General features: G+C 40.3%; 1 protein-coding gene across 4 annotated transcripts in view; it reads left to right on the top strand.

The window, feature by feature from the left end:
• The window catches only part of LOC123772380 (transmembrane protein 151B), a 73,236-nt gene extending 59,119 nt beyond the window's left edge, over positions 1 to 14,117 (top strand). For all 4 annotated transcript variants that reach the window (XM_045765474.2, XM_069325807.1, XM_045765473.2 and 1 more), the window contains exons 8-9: positions 900 to 1,109; positions 8,749 to 14,117. In XM_045765474.2, the coding sequence (XP_045621430.1) occupies positions 900 to 1,109; positions 8,749 to 9,321 (783 nt within the window). In that variant the 3' untranslated portion in view covers positions 9,322 to 14,117. The remainder of the gene's footprint in view (positions 1 to 899; positions 1,110 to 8,748) is intronic.
• Positions 14,118 to 22,665: the final 8,548 nt, after the last annotated feature.

Genomic DNA, 22,665 nt, shown 5'->3' with positions numbered 1-22,665 from the left:
TTCTCTCAACTATACGTGTGGTTTGGCAGCATCCTGCTGCCAAACGGGAATCACACACACGTGGAGTCCAGGGTTCGAGACCCATACAGACCAGGTGAATTGAGTGTTTATTTCCACGGAAGTGTGGATGGCAATTTATAGGAAACAGCTTCTGGAAGACAGGCGTCGTGGGGTGGACGGACTGGCCGTATTACATTGTCATCACTCACAATATAATCTCTCCAAGACTGACTTCTTCACATTGACTTCAGCCTTCACACGTTTGATTTCGTGTCAACAATATAACAACTTCGTCTGAACAACTTCGTGTAAACACAACGTAATATTAAGCCATCGCTGATGGCTTCCTGTTGCAAGGTGCAACATGTGGAACAATCTGTATATTATATGTTAACCAGTAAGGAAGCCTCAGTTGTAGCATTTGTTTTGGACATGTCTCACACGGAGTTTGCAATACCTTTAATGTACCATATTTTCTTATAATCAAGTGGTTCATTGTATAAAAACTTGCAGTAAACTGTTGCCTGGGGGGAATGATTGCGATGATTCCTTTTACAGTTTCGTGGTTTAGCGGTTTTTAATTTCCGGCGGAACAGTTATGCAAATGTAATTATGGTGAAGAGCAGCGAGGCCGTGTCGCCCTCACTGCTCTCACCTTCCTGACCTCACGACCTCACCTCCCTCACCTTTCTGACCTCACGACCTCACCTACCTCACCTTTCTGACCTCTGGACCTCACCTCCCTCACCTTTCTGACCTCTCGACCTCACCTTCCTCACCTTCCTCACCTCTGGACCTCACCTCCCTCACCTTCCTGACCTCACCTCCCTCACCCTTCAGACGTCACGACCTCTCACCTACCCGCCCTCACAAGTATGTCTTCATCGTGCTCGCCACAGGAGAACGAGCGCCGTGACGACTACATGGAGATGCGGGAGGGGCTGGACTTGACCAACGTCAACTTCCGGGAGTATGTGATCGCTCGGCGCGACACCAAGCGGCCACCTTGGTACAGCAGACACGGTGTCTTCTGGCTCGCTTCCCTCCTCATGCTCTCCTGGCCTCTGCGGCTCCTCATCGAGTACAACACTGCCTACGTTCACTACCAGGTGGGCACCCTACCCGCCCTCCACCAGGTGGGCACCCTACCCGCCCTCCACCAGGTGGGCACCCTACCCGCCCTCCACCAGGTGGGCACCCTACCCGCCCTCCACCAGGTGGGCACCCTTCCCGCCCTCCACCAGGTGGGCACCCTTCCCGCCCTCCACCAGGTGGGCACCCTTCCCGCCCTCCACCAGGTGGGCACCCTACCCGCCCTCCACCAGGTGGGCACCCTACCCGCCCTCCACCAGGTGGGCACCCTTCCCGCCCTCCACCAGGTGGGCACCCTACCCGCCCTCCACCAGGTGGGCACCCTACCCGCCCTCTACCAGGTGGGCACCCTTCCCGCCCTCCACCAGGTGGGCACCCTACCCGCCCTCCACCAGGTGGGCACCCTACCCGCCCTCCACCAGGTGGGCACCCTACCCGCCCTCTACCAGGTGGGCACCCTACCCGCCCTCCACCAGGTGGGCACCCTTCCCGCCCTCCACCAGGTGGGCACCCTACCCGCCCTCTACCAGGTGGGCACCCTACCCGCCCTCCACCAGGTGGGCACCCTTCCCGCCCTCCACCAGGTGGGCACCCTACCCGCCCTCCACCAGGTGGGCACCCTTCCCGCCCTCCACCAGGTGGGCACCCTACCCGCCCTCCACCAGGTGGGCACCCTACCCGCCCTCCACCAGGTGGGCACCCTTCCCGCCCTCCACCAGGTGGGCACCCTACCCGCCCTCCACCAGGTGGGCACCCTTCCCGCCCTCCACCAGGTGGGCACCCTACCCGCCCTCCACCAGGTGGGCACCCTACCCGCCCTCCACCAGGTGGGCACCCTACCCGCTCTCCACCAGGTGGGCACCCTACCCGCCCTCCACCAGGTGGGCACCCTACCCGCCCTCCACCAGGTGGGCACCCTTCCCGCCCTCCACCAGGTGGGCACCCTACCCGCCCTCCACCAGGTGGGCACCCTACCCGCCCTCCACCAGGTGGGCACCCTACCCGCTCTCCACCAGGTGGGCACCCTACCCGCCCTCCACCAGGTGGGCACCCTACCCGCCCTCCACCAGGTGGGCACCCTACCCGCTCTCCACCAGGTGGGCACCCTACCCGCCCTCCACCAGGTGGGCACCCTACCCGCCCTCTACCAGGTGGGCACCCTACCCGCCCTCCACCAGGTGGGCACCCTACCCGCCCTCTACCAGGTGGGCACCCTACCCGCCCTCCACCAGGTGGGCACCCTACCCGCCCTCTACCAGGTGGGCACCCTACCCGCCCTCCACCAGGTGGGCACCCTACCCGCCCTCTACCAGGTGGGCACCCTACCCGCCCTCCACCAGGTGGGCACCCTACCCGCCCTCTACCAGGTGGGCACCCTTCCCGCCCTCCACCAGGTGGGCACCCTACCCGCCCTCCACCAGGTGGGCACCCTATCCGCCCTTCACCAGGTGGGCACCCTACCCGCCCTCCACCAGGTGGGCACCCTACCCGCCCTCCACCAGGTGGGCATCCTACCCGCTCTCCACCAGGTGGGCACCCCACCCACCTGCCTCTTTTAGGCACCATAGTGAGATCTTGTCAGGATTTGTGACTTCCATAAATTTTTCTTCTGATAGAGCTTGTTCCATCAGAAGTAATAGATCTGCTTCTATCTTAAGAATTTCCTGAAAGCTTTTATTGAGTTCTTTGCACACTTCCTTATCATTCTCTGTGTAGCCTGGTCACTTGTTCATTTACCGACAAATTTCTCATGTGGCTATAGTTTACACTGATCCTTGGCTTTGGATGCTATATTGTTCTCATTTTGTTGTTCTGCTCCTCTCTACATTCCTATGTATTGTATAGGAATTCCCTACACTCTATGTCTTGTGAATGTTCAGTGTCCAGTGGTCACTGTATTTCTTCCATGCTCTTTTACTTCTCCATTTTGTCTCTAAGCATTGCCTCATCCTGTGTGTGTGTGTGTGTGTGTGTGTGTGTGTGTGTGTGTGTGTGTGTGTGTGTGTGTGTGTGTGTGTGTGTGTGTGTGTGGCGGCACGAGCACATTCGCCTAGATGTGTTTGTAGGGTCGGACGACAGCTGTTATGTGTTTAGGTCCGCCCCTTCCGCCTTTGTTGAAGCCTCACCCCCATGTAGTTTGTGGCACCAACCTCCTACCTTTTCAAGATTTCTCTAAGATTTCTTTCTTCTTTCAAGATTGTTTTTTTTTTGAGGTGAGGACGTCTGAGCTGTATTATGTAGGAGTGGTGTCACGTAGATGGTGTACAGTGTTGTAAAGGCCTTCATATTCAGACTTTTATCGACTCTTCTAGTGTTCACCAGTTTAAAGTGTTCGAAGTGTTTTACCATCTTCTGTTCACGTGTTACTCTTTGGATAAGACTTGCCGTAATACTTAAAATCAAGCCTGGCCTCGGGTCGGGCTTGGGGAGTAGAAGAGCTCCCAGAACTCCATCAAGCTTGGCCTCGGGTCGGGCTTGGGGAGTAGAAGAGCTCCCAGAACTCCATCAAGCTTGGCCTCGGGTCGGACTTAGGGAGCAGAAGAACTCCCAGAACTCTATCAAGCTTGGCCTCGGGTCGGGCTTGGGGAGTAGAAGAGCTCCCAGAACTCCATCAAGCCTGGCTTCGGGTCGGGCTTGGGGAGTAGAAGAGCTCCCAGAACTCCATCAAGCTTGGCCTCGGGTCGGACTTAGGGAGCAGAAGAACTCCCAGAACTCTATCAAGCCTGGCCTCGGGTCGGGCTTGGGGAGTAGAAGAACTCCCATAACCCCATCAAGCCTGGCCTCGGGTCGGGTTTAGGGAGTAAAAGAACTCCCAGAACCTCATCAAGCTTGGCCACAAGTTGGGCTTGGGGGAGCATAAGAACTTCTAGAACCCCATCAAGCTTGGCCTCGAGTCGGGCTTGGGGGAGCAGAAGAACTTCTAGAACCCCATCAAGCTTGGCCTCGAGTCGGGCTTGGGGGAGCAGAAGAACTCCCAGAACCCCCATCAAGCAGGTACCCCATAGGTCGTTTATTTAGTTGGTTCAATATTGTGAATACCTTTCAGTATGTGGCGTTGTGCTGCTCGCCCGCCTGTCTTCCCATATGGATCACCATACACTACCTTGCGGTTATCTTGCGATGATCTCGGGGCTTAGCGTCCCCGTGGCCCGGTCCTTGACCAGACCTCCTGGTTGCTGGACTGGTCAACCAGGCACTTGGACATGGTCAACATGTATAATACACTAACTGATATTGAATTTCTGTAATTTCTTGGACCAACTCTGCAGCCAATATGTTTATTGTTTGTGATGTGTGTATATATATATATATATATATATATATATATATATATATATATATATATATATATATATATATATATATATATGTATATATACGTATATATATATATATATATGTATATATACGTATATATATATATATATATATATATATATATATATATATATATATGTATATATACGTATATATATATATATATATATATATATATATATATATATATATATATATATATATATGTATATGTATATATACGTATATATATATATATATATATATATATATATATATATATATATATATATATATATATATATATGTATATATACGTATATATATATATATATATATATATATATATGTCGTACCTAGTAGCCAGAACTCACTTCTGAGCCTACTATGCAAGGCCCGAGTTGCCTAATAAGCCAAGTTTTCATGAATTAATTGCTTTTCGACTACCTAACCAACCTAACCTAACCTAACCTAACTTTTTCGGCTACCTAACCTAACCGAACCTATAAAGATAGGTTAGGTTAGGTTAGGTAGGGTTGGTTAGGTTCGGTCATATATCTATGTTAATTTTAACTCCAATAAAAAAAATTGACCTCTTACATAATGAAATGGGTTGCTTTATCATTTCATAAGAAAAAAATTAGAGAAAATATATTAATTCATGATAACTTGGCTTATTAGGCAAATCGGGCCTTGCATTGTAGGCTGAAAAGTGAGTTCTGGCTACTAGGTACGACATATATATATATATATATATATATATTAGTATATTTTGGTAGCAGTCTTTCCTGTAGACATATATTATTAAATATGACCGAAAAAGTAAGATTAATAATTCTAACACGAATTTTCTCAATCTTTCGTACATTACGCAGTAGAAAAACGTAGAAAAACGGCCAGCCTACTCATGAGAAACTCTCCAGACACAAAACAGAACGCTTTAAAAGAGACTAACGTCGTCTATGCCTTCAAATGCCCACTTGGGGACTGTAAGCTCCAAAAAACCCAGTATATAGGCAAGACAACAACATCTCTTTCTAGGCGTTTAACGATGCATAAGCAACAGGGCTCCATTAAGGAACATATAATCTCTTCCCATAACCAAACCATCGCCAGAGAAATCCTAGTAAACAACACAGAAATCATCGATAGATACAGCGATAGCAGGCGGCTTGACGTTTGCGAGGCACTACACATCAAGAAGTTAACACCAGCAATCAACAGCCAATTATTGCACAACTATATTCTACCCACCTCAAGACTCCGCTCCAATATAGAAGCATCAAGAAATATGGACCAATAGGCTTTCTACAAACACTTCTATTCAATACCCATTGTTTCTGTTCTGTCTTGTGTTGATACTTTTAATACCCTATTAATATCCCCTCCTGTTCTGTCTTGTGTTAATGCCACATCACCCTTCCCACCTCACTCAAATGTAGATATAATATCAGAGAGACGTAAGTTCTAATCAGTTGTGTATTTGTGAAGTCTTTGAAAATGTAATAAGTTTTACGAAACGCGCCCGTGTCGCGTCAGACTAGAAATAAAAATGAATTTTGGAGAAGTGATTTTTGATTTACCTCCAACAGTGAAGCGTAATGTACGAAAGATTGAGAAAATTCGTGTTAGAATTATTAATCTTACTTTTTCGGTCATATTTAATAATATATATATATATATATATATATATATATATATATATATATATATATATATATATATATATATATATGTATATATATATATATATACATATATATATATATACATATATATATATATATATATATATATATACATATATATATATATATATATATACATATATATATATATATATATATATATATATATATATACATATATATATATATATATATATATATATACATATATATATATATATAAATATATATATATATATATATATATATATATATATACATATATATATATATATATATATATATATATATATATATATATATATATATGTATATATATATATATATATATATATATATATGTCGTACCTAGTAGCCAGAATGCACTTCTCGGCCTACTATGCAAGGCCCGATTTGCCTAATAAGCCAAGTTTTCCTGAATTAATATATTTTCTCTAATTTTTTTCTTATGAATTGATAAAGCTACCCATTTCATTATGTATGAGGTCAATTTTTTTTATTGAAGTTAAAATTAACGTGGATATATGACCGAACCTAACCAACCCTACCTAACCTAACCTAACCTATCTTTATAGGTTAGGTAGCCGAAAAAAGTTAGGTTAGGTTAGGTTAGGTAGGTTAGGTAGTCAAAAACAATTAATTCATGAAAACTTTGCTTATTAGGCAAATCGGGCCTTGCATAGTAGGGTGAGAAGTGCATTCTGGCTATTAGGTACGACATATATATATATATATATATATATATATATATATATATATATATATATATATATATATATATGCGGAAAATCCACAGAGAAATATGAAATGAGGTGAACGTTTCGGCTTTGTTAAAGCCTTTGTCAACACCAGACTAACTAAGGAGAAGGGAGAAGGGGGATATATAGGCCGACACCTGACCAAGCCATCCCTAGGGTTGGTCAGGTGTAAATAACCAAAAACAGGTATAGCTTAGCTTAGAATGGTCAAAGAGGACCATTCTCTTTGACCATTCTAAGCTAAGCTATACCTGTTTTTGGTTATTTACACCTGACCAACCCTAGGGATGGCTTGGTCAGGTGTCGGCCTATATATCCCCCTTCTCCCTTCTCCTTAGTCAGTCTGGTGTTGACAAAGGCTTTAACAAAGCCGAAACGTTCACCTCATTTCATATTTCTCTGTGGATTTTCCGCATAAAATGATCAGTGTTTTGTGATCGTCAATTGCATATATATATATATATATATATATATATATATATATATATATATATATATATATATATATATATATATATATATATGTATATATATATATATATATATATATATATATATATATATATATATATGTATATATATATATATATATATATATATATATATATATATATATATATATATATATATATATATATATTTATATATATATATTTATATATATATATATATATATATATAATATGAACACGTTCTACTGAGCGGGGTGAGAATAGCTTGAGCTACCTCATCTCTTTGTGTGTATTTATGCCTCAATAAACTTATTTCAATTTCAAAACTGTGCAGTGACTCTTGGTCTTCCTGGGGTATTGTGCTCTCTTAATCTCTTCTTCTGATTCCTCTTATAATTGTGAAGCTTTAGCAAACCAAAACATGCAGAACACCGCCTCTATGGTTAGTGTCTTTATTACATATTTTATTCGTTATTTGAAATTAGATGCAGGTTTAGGGTAGTAGCCTGAAGTGTATTGTCTGCTGTCTCCGGTTTGTGTATATTAGCATTATATTGGTCGTTGTCCAATTTTCAGGTAGTTTTCCCTGTTGTTTTTACATAGCATAGTAAGTGACCATCAAAGGGCTTCAACTCCCCTCCTTAGCATCTATGGTGAGATTTGTCTAGGCCTATTGCACTAGTCCTGTTTTTACTTCAACGCGTGCCGTAATTAGTGTCTTTATAAAAATATAAAAATTACTATACCTACTAGGTAACCACTGTACTCTGATCCTCTGTGTTTTTATCAGTAAAATATTATTATATTAATATTATTGACATATTGTTATCGTTGTGTGTGTGTGTGTGTGTGCTTACCTTTGAGTTCTAAGATAACACACTTTGCAAAACTGATCTTCAGCCTTTCCCGTTATAGATTATCTAATGTAATGATCCCCGACTCCTTCGTTTCTTGTCATATCTGCTTTTAAATCTATGGATAGATGTAGCCCCTATATTTGTCCCCCCGTCTACTTGATTCCGCTTGATTACTTCTGTGTTGGAGAGCGTGTCCTCAGAGCCCTGTGGCTCCTCTGCATGTGTAGCATCCGGGCATGTCGTCTCGTTACGCTGCTGTTCAATCCCATGCATGCTGTCTCTTCTATTCCAGCGTTACTACCCAGTATTATTTACGTCAAGTTCATATCCCTCGCAATTTTGCCCTCCATGCACTGGCATTAGGTTCAGTTCCCTCAAGCATTCATAAATGCAGAGCTTCTGGGAAACACTGCATCTTTAACGATGCTGGAATTTGTTTGCAACAATGCAAGTATAACGGGTTTTCTACCTTGGCACCTTCCTCTATCTCAACAATTTTGTTAAAGTTACCATCAGCATTTATTTATTTAGTTATTTATTTATTTATTTAGTTATTGATTTTTTACGTTTATCGATGTGTGAAGTGTATGATGTTTGCTGGCAGGTAACGAAGCTGTTCGGTGTGAACTATACCACGCCGGTGAGCGGTGGTCGGGCGTCGCGCGGCTCAGCCACCACTGACAGCCACGACCTGGAGCTGACCATCGCCAACAATTGCACCCTCATCCCGTCGTACAGCGAGGCGCTACTCATGGAGGTCGGAGCGATGGCCGCCGCCGTCCTCACTCCGGCTATCGATGCCAATGGCAACATCCAGAATGGCGGGGAAAGTCTACCGGCGGCGGCGTCGTCGGCGAGCGTCGGGTCGGAACTGGCGCCAGGGTCCTCGACGGGTGCAGCAGCATCCAGAACCTCGCTACACAACGGCTACATCCTCTACCACCCTTCCCCGCTCGAACCCTGCGTTCCCGCCGACCCCTTCCAGGGTCGCCGACGGACCACCCCGACAGAGGCTCCACCGACATACGACGACGCATTGAGGGTGTCGGCGCCGCTGCTGGGGACGATGTCGCCGTCGCCGATGCGAAGGTCGCACACGGAGCGGGACATCCCCTCCACCCCTCGCCTGGCGCTCCCCAGACACTCCTACCACTATGATCTTGAAACGCAGCTATGACCGCCGCTTGTGGCTGGCGCCCGACGTCTTTCCTGCCCCACCTGGTCGTGCAGGGTCAAGCCGGCTACCCACACCCACTTCCACACCCACACCCACATCCACACTCACGTGTACCCACACTCTTGTAATCACTTGGAAAGCTCGGTTGTTTAACGCCAAAATCATACGCAACAGTATAGAAAATTTGTATTTATAAATATGGTTTATTCTACTGAAAGCTACATTTATGCATGTATTCATTCACGCATACGCGATACGCACATTAACCAGCATGCATATACCTGCACATATGCTTGCATGCACATATGTATGCATACGGACATAGGTCGGAAAGTTAAAATTGCGGCCGTTTGATGACTTCAGTATCGATGACATTTGCATTACATTATATCATATACTAACACACACACCCACAAAAATTAGTTGATTGACAGTTGAGAGGCGGGCCCAAAGAGCCAGAGCTCAACTCCCGCAAGCACAAGTAGGTGAGTACACACACACACACACACACACACACACACACACACAGTCGGTAGATAAAGACAGTCTATTTAACACAAGGGGCACACGCACAAGGGGACACAGGTGGAACCTGAGTGCCCAAATGAGCCACAGAGATATTAGAAAGAACTTTTTTAGTGTCAGAGTGGTTGACAAATGGAATGCATTAGGAAGTAATGTGGTGGAGGCTGACTCCATACACAGTTTCAAGTGTAGATATGATAGAGCCCAGTAGGCCCAGGAACCCGTACACCAGTTGATTGACGGTTGAGAGGCGGGACCAAAAAGCCAGAGCTCAACTCCCGCAAGCACAACTAGGTGAGTACACACACACACACACACACACACACACACACACACACACACACACACACACACACACACACACAGACACACACACACACCACAACACACAGCCTCACACTGCACACAGTTTAATGAACTCAACACCGGAACCCGTAACTAGCCAGGAACAGCTGCTGCTGCTGCAACATGTCAACGCAAGTTGAAAGGGTAAATATATCACTTTTTGTAACATTGTTTACACTTGTATTCAATTTTGGTATAAAATTTGTTGAGTGGAATGCTTTTCAAGTTTTTGAAGTTTAAGAATATACTCGTTGTTTTAAAGAGCAGCAGGAGTACTTAGATTTCCTTTGGTTAACAAGCATCACTTGGCATTTAGGATTAAATATAACTTGCGGCCTCCAGTGTTCAATAAGGCTGGAGGCGCCATTGTCTATTGAACAATATAAAACTAACAAACTAAATACCCGTCTGAAAAAATTGCACAAAGAAATATGTCAGGGAAACGATAAAAACAAATTCCTTGTAAAGCAGTGGAGAAGTTTGGCAGACAGACGTCTGTATTAGACTATACTACTTTCTGGGGTTAATGCACTACGACTCGTAGGCCTGCTTCCTTAGCCACAAAAGTCAAGATGATATTTATGTGTGATTTGAACGCCTACTTCTATCAACCAACTTTTCACCCTGGACTGTCCCGCTACACAAGTGTGTTGTCCCGCTACACAAGTGTGTTGTCCCACTACCATCACACTGAACCTGCAGGAATATCACCGCGTGTTTTATAACTGGTGCTGTAAACATGACCTATCACCATGGTATTTCATTGTTATTGACATGTCTGCCAAATGAGGCAATACTATTGTTAAAAAGCGTACAGTAGACTACAGCTCAGCTTTCGCCACAGTACATGTGTACTGTGGCGAAAGTACACTTTTTGCCACAGTACAGCTCTCGCTGTACTAAAATGGCGACAAATTTAGTTTGTTATTGCCAGCCTCTGTCGTCGCTCTTTCATAATGGCGCGAGGCATTGTTAGAAGCATCGTTTGGCTGTTTTTGATGCTGTTTGAAACGCTTACTGTCCGGTGTTGAGTGGAACGCTTAAGTGTCTTGTGCTGAGTTGGGCGCTTAGTGTATGGGGTGAGGTGCGCTTATTGTGTCCGGTGCTGTGTGGAGCACTTTGTGTCCGGTGCTGTGTGGAGCACTTTGTGTCCGGTGCTGTGTGGAGCACAGTGTAATATACTGTGCACAATATGCACTGAGCTGTAATATATCTGGAGATAATGCGTGTGGATTTGTGTTGAAAATCGGCGGCCATATTGGAGCACCTTATCTAACGCCAAATGCTTTGAAGGTTTGTAATGTTCTCTAACACAGTTATCCATTTGCTTTTCAATTGGCTTATTTTCATATAAAAAAATAGTTATCATTCTTAAAATACTTGGAGATTAAAATCAATCAGAAAGACAATAATAGATCGTATTATAAATACATTTAACTGTGTTTATGTTTTTAGGTCTAATAAGATTAACGTTGTTGTTATTGGATGACATATATATGTCTATCATCATTTTTTCAATAGACGTGTGTTCGATTTATTTTACATTTTTGTTCCAATGTCAAATTGAATGACCTCTGGTACTAAGTCAGTTTGACCCTGTTACCACTCACACCTATCATACAACCACGCTGCTCTACATTATTTTGGATGTGTTAAGTTAGGGGGGAGACCTGCTGCATGGGTAACAGCTTCTCCATATCGACCTATCCTGGCTTTGCGCCCTGGAGAGGCCACTCTAGCCTCGACAACCAGAGCCCAACTCCCCACTCTCCTGAGACTGATGGAGGCCTTCTAAGTTAGATTAGATTTATTATGGTTCGATAAATATTAAATTATATTAGGAAGTTAGATTGATATCGCTTTATTTGGTTAGCAAAGAGTCTTGACAAATTCGGTAACTGAAGTGAATCCGTCGTTGACTTTACTCTCGATACCCTCAACTGACTTTGGCATCCTACTGGGTGTATTAGGAACAGGTTTGGTAACGTTAGGTCTAGGTTAGCTTTTGATATATATTAATTTAGTCTTGTTATTTTAGGCTAGGAGAAAGTTGGTAAAAAGGCAGCCAGAAACCCCAGCTTTGAAAAAAAATGCCCTATCCTCTTCATCATTTAATGACTGGGATATTCGCAGTGATGGGATATGGTGTAAATCATGTCACAGGAATGGGAAAAGTGACCTTTATTACTGAGTGAAATAAAAACCCTAATGACGCTTACCTATCATAATCAAAAATTCAAATTCAAAATTCAAAATGTTATTCAGGTAAAAGTACATACATAGAAGATGAGCTACAAACATAATGTTGGATTTATAGATAGAGCTAGTACATGCAATACCTACAGCCACTAATACGCACAGCGTTTCAGACATTACCACGAATGCTGCATAATCCACGGACATTACCACGAATGCTGCATAATCCATGAACAACAACTGGATGCTGCACATCCATGGATACAGTTGACGAGTCACTCGTTTACAGAATTTAGAAACGATGAGGAGATAGATATCTTCTTAACTTCTAAGTAAAGTTTTAAGATAAAGGTCATTCTTATCCCTTTCTGGTGATATGCGATACACAACACTCCTTAACGTAAACACTTTTTTAATATTAAAAACGAAATCCCTTAAACTGTTTTGCTTAATTTTGTCTTGCATACGATGGCTTCACAAGTGCCAAAAATTTTTTAATATATCATTTTGTATAAAAAGTTGTTTTCCTATCAAATATGGTTACCTACAGGTTTACCCCTTCGTGCAAATTTTAGGGATTTATATACAAAACTTAATTATCTTGTTTTATAGTGTTATCACCAATTGACGTTAGTGTCAATGTGGTGATACCTTACCTTCAGGTGCTTCCGGGGCTTAGCGTCCCCGCGGCCCGGTCGTCGACCAGGCCTCTGTGATGTGAATAGTTATATGACTGTTGATACGTGTCGCAGCCTAAAGGTTAAATAATAGTGGTGAATTGTAATAGGGGGAGCTTCTTGATCTGAATACCGTCTATCTTGAGATGATTGTAAGACCTATATACAAGGATTGTAAGACCTGTATACAAGATCTTACACGGAGTGTAAGACCTACATACAAGATCTTACTAGGATTGTAAGACCTACATACAAGGTCGTACAAGGATTGTAAGACCTACATACAAGGTCGTACAAGGATTGTAAGACCTACATACAAGATCTTACAAGGATTGTAAGACCTGTGTACAAGATCTTACAAGGATTGTAAGACCTACATACAAGATCTTACAAGGATTGTAAGACCTGTGTACAAGGTCTTACAAGGATTGCAAGACCTATATACAAGGTCTTACAAGGATTGTAAGACCTGTATACAAGTACATAACTCACTGGGGCAAACATTTGATGCATACTGGCACTCCTGAGGGTAAGGTTAAGGGCCCTGTGCTCTTACCCTTTTGATGTGATCCAACGGTTGACTCTACCCATCAACTTAATCTTGTGAGACCTGGTGCCAAATTCACGAAGCAGTTACGCAAGTACTTACGAACGTGTACATCTTTCCTCAATCTTTGACGGCTTTGGTTACATTTATTAAACAGTTTACAAGCATGAAAACTTCTCAATCAACTGTTGTTATTATTATAAACAGCCTCCTGGTGCTTCGGAGCTCATTAACTGTCTAATAATTGTAAACAAAGCCGTCAAAGATAGAGTAAAGATGTACAGGTTCGTAAGTGCTTGCGTAACTGCTTCGTGACTCTGGCTCCTGTAACTGATGTGTCATTGTTACAGGCATGTGTCCAGGGTCATCCAGTTCTTAATTATACATTACAGAAAATCAGTAACTGGCGAAATGGATTTCGAGCGAATTTAAGCAGCAGAAATAAAGTATTATTTTAGTATCCATAATTTTGTTGCGTTATGTCATTAAATAATTTGCAGCTTTAAGTGTTAGCACTAAGTATCACCTTCATGAGTATAATACGACTTTATCTAGCTCAGGTGAAAGCAATAATCCTTTCAAGATGTTATTGATTTCCTTAAAGATTTAGAACAAGGTCTTTTAAGCATACAATTATGGTCATGGAGCTCGAATATGGGCGTCTACATTTCTTTTAATCAAGTTTTGTTTTAGAGGTACTGAGAAACCTTCTGGCGTCAAACATGCAGGAAGAATTACACCGAGACTGGCAGTCGGCGTGAGCGCTTCCGCCCCTTTCAAGGAACATCGTCGGTCTAATGAACCAAGGGGAAAACACGAGGCAACATTAAGTCAAATAGGTGCCAACTAGCCAAGAAACAACACATTAATATACACACAAATCACAATAGCGTGATATATCACATGAACAAATCCACAGGGGCCGTGATAAAGGTTCGAACCTACGCACGGGAGGTTCCCAGACGCGCCTTGGTCAACTGTGCCACGACATGGAATCCCGTGCTTAGGCTCGAACCCTCATCACGGCCCTTGTGGCTTTGTTCAACACCATTAACTAAACCATGGACAATATCAATTCTCTTATATATCAAATATAAATATAAGAAATATAAATTCTCCTATATTTCTTATATACAGTTTTGTCCATGGTTTACTTAATGGATGTTGTTTATTGGGAAGTTGGCACCCATTTGTCTTAACTAGCCGCCTCTTACATGGTGAATGTTCTCCTTTCATTACACTCTCCAGTAATTGATGCAATTTTGACCCGAGGGGCGAGTTTATTGGCCACGAAAGCGCTCACTATGACTACGCCTCACTATATATATTATATATATATATATATATATATATATATATATATATATATATATATATATATATATATATATATATATGATTGATGTTCCCTTCGGGAATCTTAATTTTAAGATGAATAGGAAAACCAGGGATATACTGAACATCTTGTATCAGAATCTTTACTTTAAAAAACATAACGTTTCGAATACTTCTCGTATTCATCATCAGATCTAAAAGAAAAAAACAGAAATCACAATCAAATAGCTGGTAAACAAAGAACTCATACTGAATATAATTGCCTATCAAAGAAAGGAAAATGCTTAAAAAACAAAACACTTAAGCGCACTTAAAAGTGATCAATACAAATAAAACTTATTAACTGTCACATATATTAAAACTAATTTAAAATCCATTAAACTACAAGATGAAATTTATAACTAAAACAAACTATTCTATTAAACTTATGTGAAGCGATCAGAAGTGAAACTTGTTACCTAACACATAGATACTAAACACTATAACAAATATTTATATAATGACTACAAATCTACAAAAAATGTATGTAAAATACAAACAGAATAAACGACAATTATAAAGTACTAACTAAAATCTTATAAAAAACTCAAATATTAAATAAAATTAAATACCAAAAATGTATTATATATCCTAAATAAAAGATTATATTAATGTACAATGTTAAGACTTGAAATAAGTAAGAAAGGGCAAAGACATGGTAAACTAAACAAAATTAAACTACCAAAATAAACTAAAAATCAAATTACAGGGCCTACAGTGTACAATTGAACAGCTGAAAGGTTGCTATTTAACAGAGGCCGCAGCTCCTTTATATATAAGGATTCCATTACTCTCAAATCTGACTGGCCATTCATACAAGTGTCCAGAATTTTATAATCAGATTCCAGCAGAGAATGATCAAACTCATAACAATGGTTTCTAATCTCCGAAAATGCTGGTTTAGACAATGGTAATCCAGTCCTAAAAGATAATCCCCGGTGCTCAAGTATCCTAATCTTAAAGTTCCGAATGGAACTCCCGACATATCCAGCATTACAGCTGGAACAATTATACATATATACGACATTTGAGCACAAGGGGGTAGGCACTTTATCTTTAAATTTAAAATAAGAGCCTATGGTATTTGTGTTGACAAAAATAAATCTACAGAGGCCGCAGCTCCTTTATATATAAGGATTCCATTACTCTCAAATCTGACTGGCCATTCATACAAGTGTCCAGAATTTTAAAATCAGATTCCAGCAGAGAATGATCAAACTCATAACAATGGTTTCTAATCTCCGAAAATGCTGGTTTAGACAATGGTAATCCAGTCCTAAAAGATAATCCCCGGTGCTCAAGTATCCTAATCTTAAAGTTCCGAATGGAACTCCCGACATATCCAGCATTACAGCTGGAACAATTATACATATATACGACATTTGAGCACAAGGGGGTAGGCACTTTATCTTTAAATTTAAAATAAGAGCCTATGGTATTTGTGTTGACAAAAATAAATCTACAGAGGCCGCAGCTCCTTTATATATAAGGATTCCATTACTCTCAAATCTGACTGGCCATTCATACAAGTGTCCAGAATTTTAAAATCAGATTCCAGCAGAGAATGATCAAACTCATAACAATGGTTTCTAATCTCCGAAAATGCTGGTTTATACAATGGTAATCCAGTCCTAAAAGATAATCCCCGGTGCTCAAGTATCCTAATCTTAAAGTTCCGAATGGAACTCCCGACATATCCAGCATTACAGCTGGAACAATTATACATATATACGACATTTGAGCACAAGGGGGTAGGCACTTTATCTTTAAATTTAAAATAAGAGCCTATGGTATTTGTGTTGACAAAAATAAATCTACAGAGGCCGCAGCTCCTTTATATATAAGGATTCCATTACTCTCAAATCTGACTGGCCATTCATACAAGTGTCCAGAATTTTAAAATCAGATTCCAGCAGAGAATGATCAAACTCATAACAATGGTTTCTAATCTCCGAAAATGCTGGTTTATACAATGGTAATCCAGTCCTAAAAGATAATCCCCGGTGCTCAAGTATCCTAATCTTAAAGTTCCGAATGGAACTCCCGACATATCCAGCATTACAGCTGGAACAATTATACATATATACGACATTTGAGCACAAGGGGGTAGGCACTTTATCTTTAAATTTAAAATAAGAGCCTATGGTATTTGTGTTGACAAAAATAAATCTACAGAGGCCGCAGCTCCTTTATATATAAGGATTCCATTACTCTCAAATCTGACTGGCCATTCATACAAGTGTCCAGAATTTTAAAATCAGATTCCAGCAGAGAATGATCAAACTCATAACAATGGTTTCTAATCTCCGAAAATGCTGGTTTAGACAATGGTAATCCAGTCCTAAAAGATAATCCCCGGTGCTCAAGTATCCTAATCTTAAAGTTCCGAATGGAACTCCCGACATATCCAGCATTACAGCTGGAACAATTATACATATATACGACATTTGAGCACAAGGGGGTAGGCACTTTATCTTTAAATTTAAAATAAGAGCCTATGGTATTTGTGTTGACAAAAATAAATCTAAAGTCTACTTGAGGATAACACTGCTGCAACAGTCTCCTCAAACGACTCCTTACAGAAAAGCTAATACTGCCATAAAATGGTAATTTAATATATTTAAGATCCCTTTCCACTGTAGTAATCCTACACGATGGGTGAAACTTCTTATTTAAGAAATTCCTTATAAAAGTATAAACCATATACACAGGATAACCATTATTTGAAAAAAATTTCACAAGAAAATTAATTTCGTGATCAAAGTTGGAATAACTTTGATCACGAAATTAATTTTCTTGTGAATTTTTTTTCAAATAATGGTTATCCTGTGCATATGGTTTATACTTTTATAAGGAATTTCTTAAATAAGAAGTTTCACCCATCGTGTAGGATTACTACAGTGGAAAGGGATCTTAAATATATTAAATTACCATTTTATGGCAGTATTAGCTTTTCTGTAAGGAGTCGTTTGAGGAGACTGTTGCAGCAGTGTTATCCTCAAGTAGACTTTAGATTTATTTTTGTCAACACAAATACCATAGGCTCTTATTTTAAATTTAAAGATAAAGTGCCTACCCCCTTGTGCTCAAATGTCGTATATATGTATAATTGTTCCAGCTGTAATGCTGGATATGTCGGGAGTTCCATTCGGAACTTTAAGATTAGGATACTTGAGCACCGGGGATTATCTTTTAGGACTGGATTACCATTGTCTAAACCAGCATTTTCGGAGATTAGAAACCATTGTTATGAGTTTGATCATTCTCTGCTGGAATCTGATTTTAAAATTCTGGACACTTGTATGAATGGCCAGTCAGATTTGAGAGTAATGGAATCCTTATATATAAAGGAGCTGCGGCCTCTGTAGATTTATTTTTGTCAACACAAATACCATAGGCTCTTATTTTAAATTTAAAGATAAAGTGCCTACCCCCTTGTGCTCAAATGTCGTATATATGTATAATTGTTCCAGCTGTAATGCTGGATATGTCGGGAGTTCCATTCGGAACTTTAAGATTAGGATACTTGAGCACCGGGGATTATCTTTTAGGACTGGATTACCATTGTCTAAACCAGCATTTTCGGAGATTAGAAACCATTGTTATGAGTTTGATCATTCTCTGCTGGAATCTGATTTTAAAATTCTGGACACTTGTATGAATGGCCAGTCAGATTTGAGAGTAATGGAATCCTTATATATAAAGGAGCTGCGGCCTCTGTAGATTTATTTTTGTCAACACAAATACCATAGGCTCTTATTTTAAATTTAAAGATAAAGTGCCTACCCCCTTGTGCTCAAATGTCGTATATATGTATAATTGTTCCAGCTGTAATGCTGGATATGTCGGGAGTTCCATTCGGAACTTTAAGATTAGGATACTTGAGCACCGGGGATTATCTTTTAGGACTGGATTACCATTGTCTAAACCAGCATTTTCGGAGATTAGAAACCATTGTTATGAGTTTGATCATTCTCTACTGGAATCTGATTTTAAAATTCTGGACACTTGTATGAATGGCCAGTCAGATTTGAGAGTAATGGAATCCTTATATATAAAGGAGCTGCGGCCTCTGTTAAATAGCAACCTTTCAGCTGTTCAATTGTACACTGTAGGCCCTGTAATTTGATTTTTAGTTTATTTTGGTAGTTTAATTTTGTTTAGTTTACCATGTCTTTGCCCTTTCTTACTTATTTCAAGTCTTAACATTGTATATTAATATAATCTTTTATTTAGGATATATAATACATTTTTGGTATTTAATTTTATTTAATATTTGAGTTTTTTATAAGATTTTAGTTAGTACTTTATAATTGTCATTTATTCTGTTTGTATTTTACATACATTTTTTGTAGATTTGTAGTCATTATATAAATATTTGTTATAGTGTTTAGTATCTATGTGTTAGGTATCAACTTTCACTTCTGATCACTTCACGTAAGTTTAATAGAATGGTTTGTTTTAGTAGTTATAAATTTCATCTTGTAGTTTAATGGATTTTAAATTAGTTTTAATATCTGTGACAGTTAATAAGTTTTATTTGTATTGATCACTTTTAAGTGCGCTTAAGTGTTTTCCTTTCTTTGATAGGCAATTATATTCAGTATGAGTTCTTTGTTTACCAGCTATTTGATTGTGATTTCAGTTTTTTCTTTTAGATCTGATGATGAATACGAGAAGTATTCGAAACGTTATGTTTTTTAAAGTCAAGATTCTGATACAAGATGTTCAGTATATCCCTGGTTTCCTATTCATCTTAAAATATATATATATATATATATATATATATATATATATATATTTATATATATATATGTATATATATATATATATATATATATATATATATATATATATATATATATATATATATATATATATATATATATATATATATATATATATATGTCGTACCTAATAGCCAGAACGCACTTCTCAGCCTACTATTCAAGGCCCGATTTGCCTAATAAGCCAAGTTTTCATGAATTAATGTTTTTTCGTCTACCTAACCTACCTAACCTAACCTAGCTTTTTTTGGCTACCTAACCTAACCTAACCTATAGAGATAGGTTAGGTTAGGTTAGGTAGGGTTGGTTAGGTTCGGTCATATATCTACGTTAATTTTAACTCCAATAAAAAAAAATTGATCTCATACATAATGAAATGGGTAGCTTTATCATTTCATAAGAAAAAAATTAGAGAAAATATATTAATTCAGTAAAACTAGGCTTATTAGGCAAATCGGGCCTCGCATAGTAGGCTGAGAAGTGAGTTCTGGCTACTAGGTACGACATATATATATATATATATATAATGTCGTACCTACTAGCCAGAACGCACTTCTCAGCTTACAATGCAAGGCCCGATTTGCCTAATAAGCCAAGTTTTACTGAATTAATATATTTTCTCAATTTTTTTTCTTATGAAATGATAAAGCTACCCATTTCATTATGTATGAGGTCAATTTTTTTTAATTGGAGTTAAAATTAACGTAGATATATGACCGAACCTAACCAACCCTACCTAACCTAACCTAACCTATCTTTATAGGTTAGGTTAGGTTAGGTAGCCGAAAAAGTTAGGTTAGGTAGGTTAGGTAGTCGAAAAAACATTAATTCATGAAAACTTGGCTTATTAGGCAAATATGGCCTTGTATAGTAGGCTGAGAAGTGCGTTCTGGCTACTAGGTACGACATATATATATATATATATATATATATATATATATAATATATATATATATATGTGTGTGTGTGTGAAGTCCCTTAGCCTGGAAGAAGAGAAGATCTGGCACTGGTGAGAGATGTTGAGCGTTTAGTGTTGTGTGTCGCCTGAGTGACACGCCTGCCCGTAAGTGTGGCCACATTTAATCACCGTTTTCTGTGTTGGAGACGTTGGTTTTTATAATAGGAGAAAGGTGTATAGTTTATGTGGTGTAATAGTCCGCTTGTGGGGTCTCTTGAGTATGTCTGAGGTCAGGGATCCTGATACGGTCCTAAGGCCAGATTCACGAAGCGCTTACGCAAGCACTTACGAACGTGTACATCTTTCCTCAATCTTTGACGGCTTTGTTTACATTTATTAAACAGTTTACAAACATGAAAACTTGCCAATCAACTGTTGTTATTGTTATAAACAGCCTCCTGGTGTTTCGGAGCTCGTTAACTGTTTAATAATTGTGAATAAAGCCGCCAAAGATTGAGAAAAGATGTACAGGTTCGTAAGTGCTTGGGTAACTGCTTCGTGAATCTGGCCCTATTAACTCGTATCTGTATCTTTACACATGGAGTTGTCCCGGAGAAGATTGTGTGTGTGTGTGTGTGTGTGTGTGTGTGTGTGTGTGTGTGTGTGTGTGTGTGTGTGTGCTTGAATGTAATTAGTGTGTGTAAAGGCGACAAAGAATGGTAATTCTCTGGTCTACAGTTTACATTTAAGCACTTGTTTAAGACTGGGAAGCCTGTGGTTTACAGGTCATTGTGACGCCAGCTCTCCTGGACAGCTTAACGTATAATGCTCACCACAGTGATGCTATGACAGTGATCCAATCTTGGTCACATGGCAGTAATCCTCCCATGGTCACGGGCACTGGTCATGACCACGGGAGCTGTGCTGGTGACCCCTGGGGGAGCTGTGCTGGTGACCCCTGAGGGAGCACTGGTCAGGTGTGTGGGGGTAAGCTTGTGTTGTTCAGTCTGTGCCACCAAAGGCAGGTGTGCCAGCCCGGGGCGTGTGCAGTGGATACGTGTATATATTTGGTGTTGCCTCGACCCGTTATAAACACGGGAGCTTAGGCGGTAAAAATGTTAGTGGTTAGTTTCTTAACATTATGATCAACTCTCGGTAAAAATGTTCACATCTTTGTAGTGTGAATTACGATATGAACTTTCAAAAGTGATTTTGATTACCGAGAAGTTTACAATTGATAATTATATTAAGATAAATTAACTCAAAAAATCAGTATGGATATAAACAGTTACCAAATTACTGATTTGTAAATAAGAAAAAACTTCAAAACAAGGCATTCAAACTTGTAGAGTAAGCGAAGCATTTCGCTGCGAGAATACTACAAGCAATGATGTTCACGAAGAGACTTTTGTAAGAGGATGGTATGTGGAGACCCGGTGAGACTCCCCACAGTAGCAGGGAGAGTTACAAGGCCTTTGGTAACGGCGTCTACCTCAGCGAGACCACGACCTTGCTCTGGTGCCCGCCACACTTGTGTCAGACCCCCGCCGACCACACTCTCGTCTCGCTAGTAGGGAGAAGTTCCTTACAGTCTTTGTGTGAGAGATGCCAACCCATCCTCCTCTTTAGATAGTACTTATTGTGACACTCGTCAGTAGTCAGAATTCGTAAGTTCTTAGCTTATAGATAGTAGTATTCTGACTTGTAAGGAATTCTTTTCAAATAAATGAAGCTAAAACACAAATTTAAATATTCCTAGGCCTAGTATAGCACACATATGTACTATATTAGGCCTCAGATATCGTGTATTAGGCCTAGTGAGGTTAGTTTATTTTGTCAAAGAAAAACAAGTAAAAAATAGTTTTCCCGGTTTGTCCAACTCAATAGTGCCGATTTCTACGTTCAAATTTGGTTGTAGGTGGGTATATATACTATGGTCCTCACCGTTACTATAAGTACTACCACAACAGGAGGAGGCTGGGCTGGAGATGCTCT

Source organism: Procambarus clarkii, chromosome 17 (assembly GCF_040958095.1).
Source record: "Procambarus clarkii isolate CNS0578487 chromosome 17, FALCON_Pclarkii_2.0, whole genome shotgun sequence".
Lineage (NCBI taxonomy): Eukaryota > Metazoa > Arthropoda > Malacostraca > Decapoda > Cambaridae > Procambarus > Procambarus clarkii.
The sequence above is the reverse complement of the archived record's forward strand: the minus strand, read 5'-3'. Positions and strand labels throughout refer to the sequence as shown.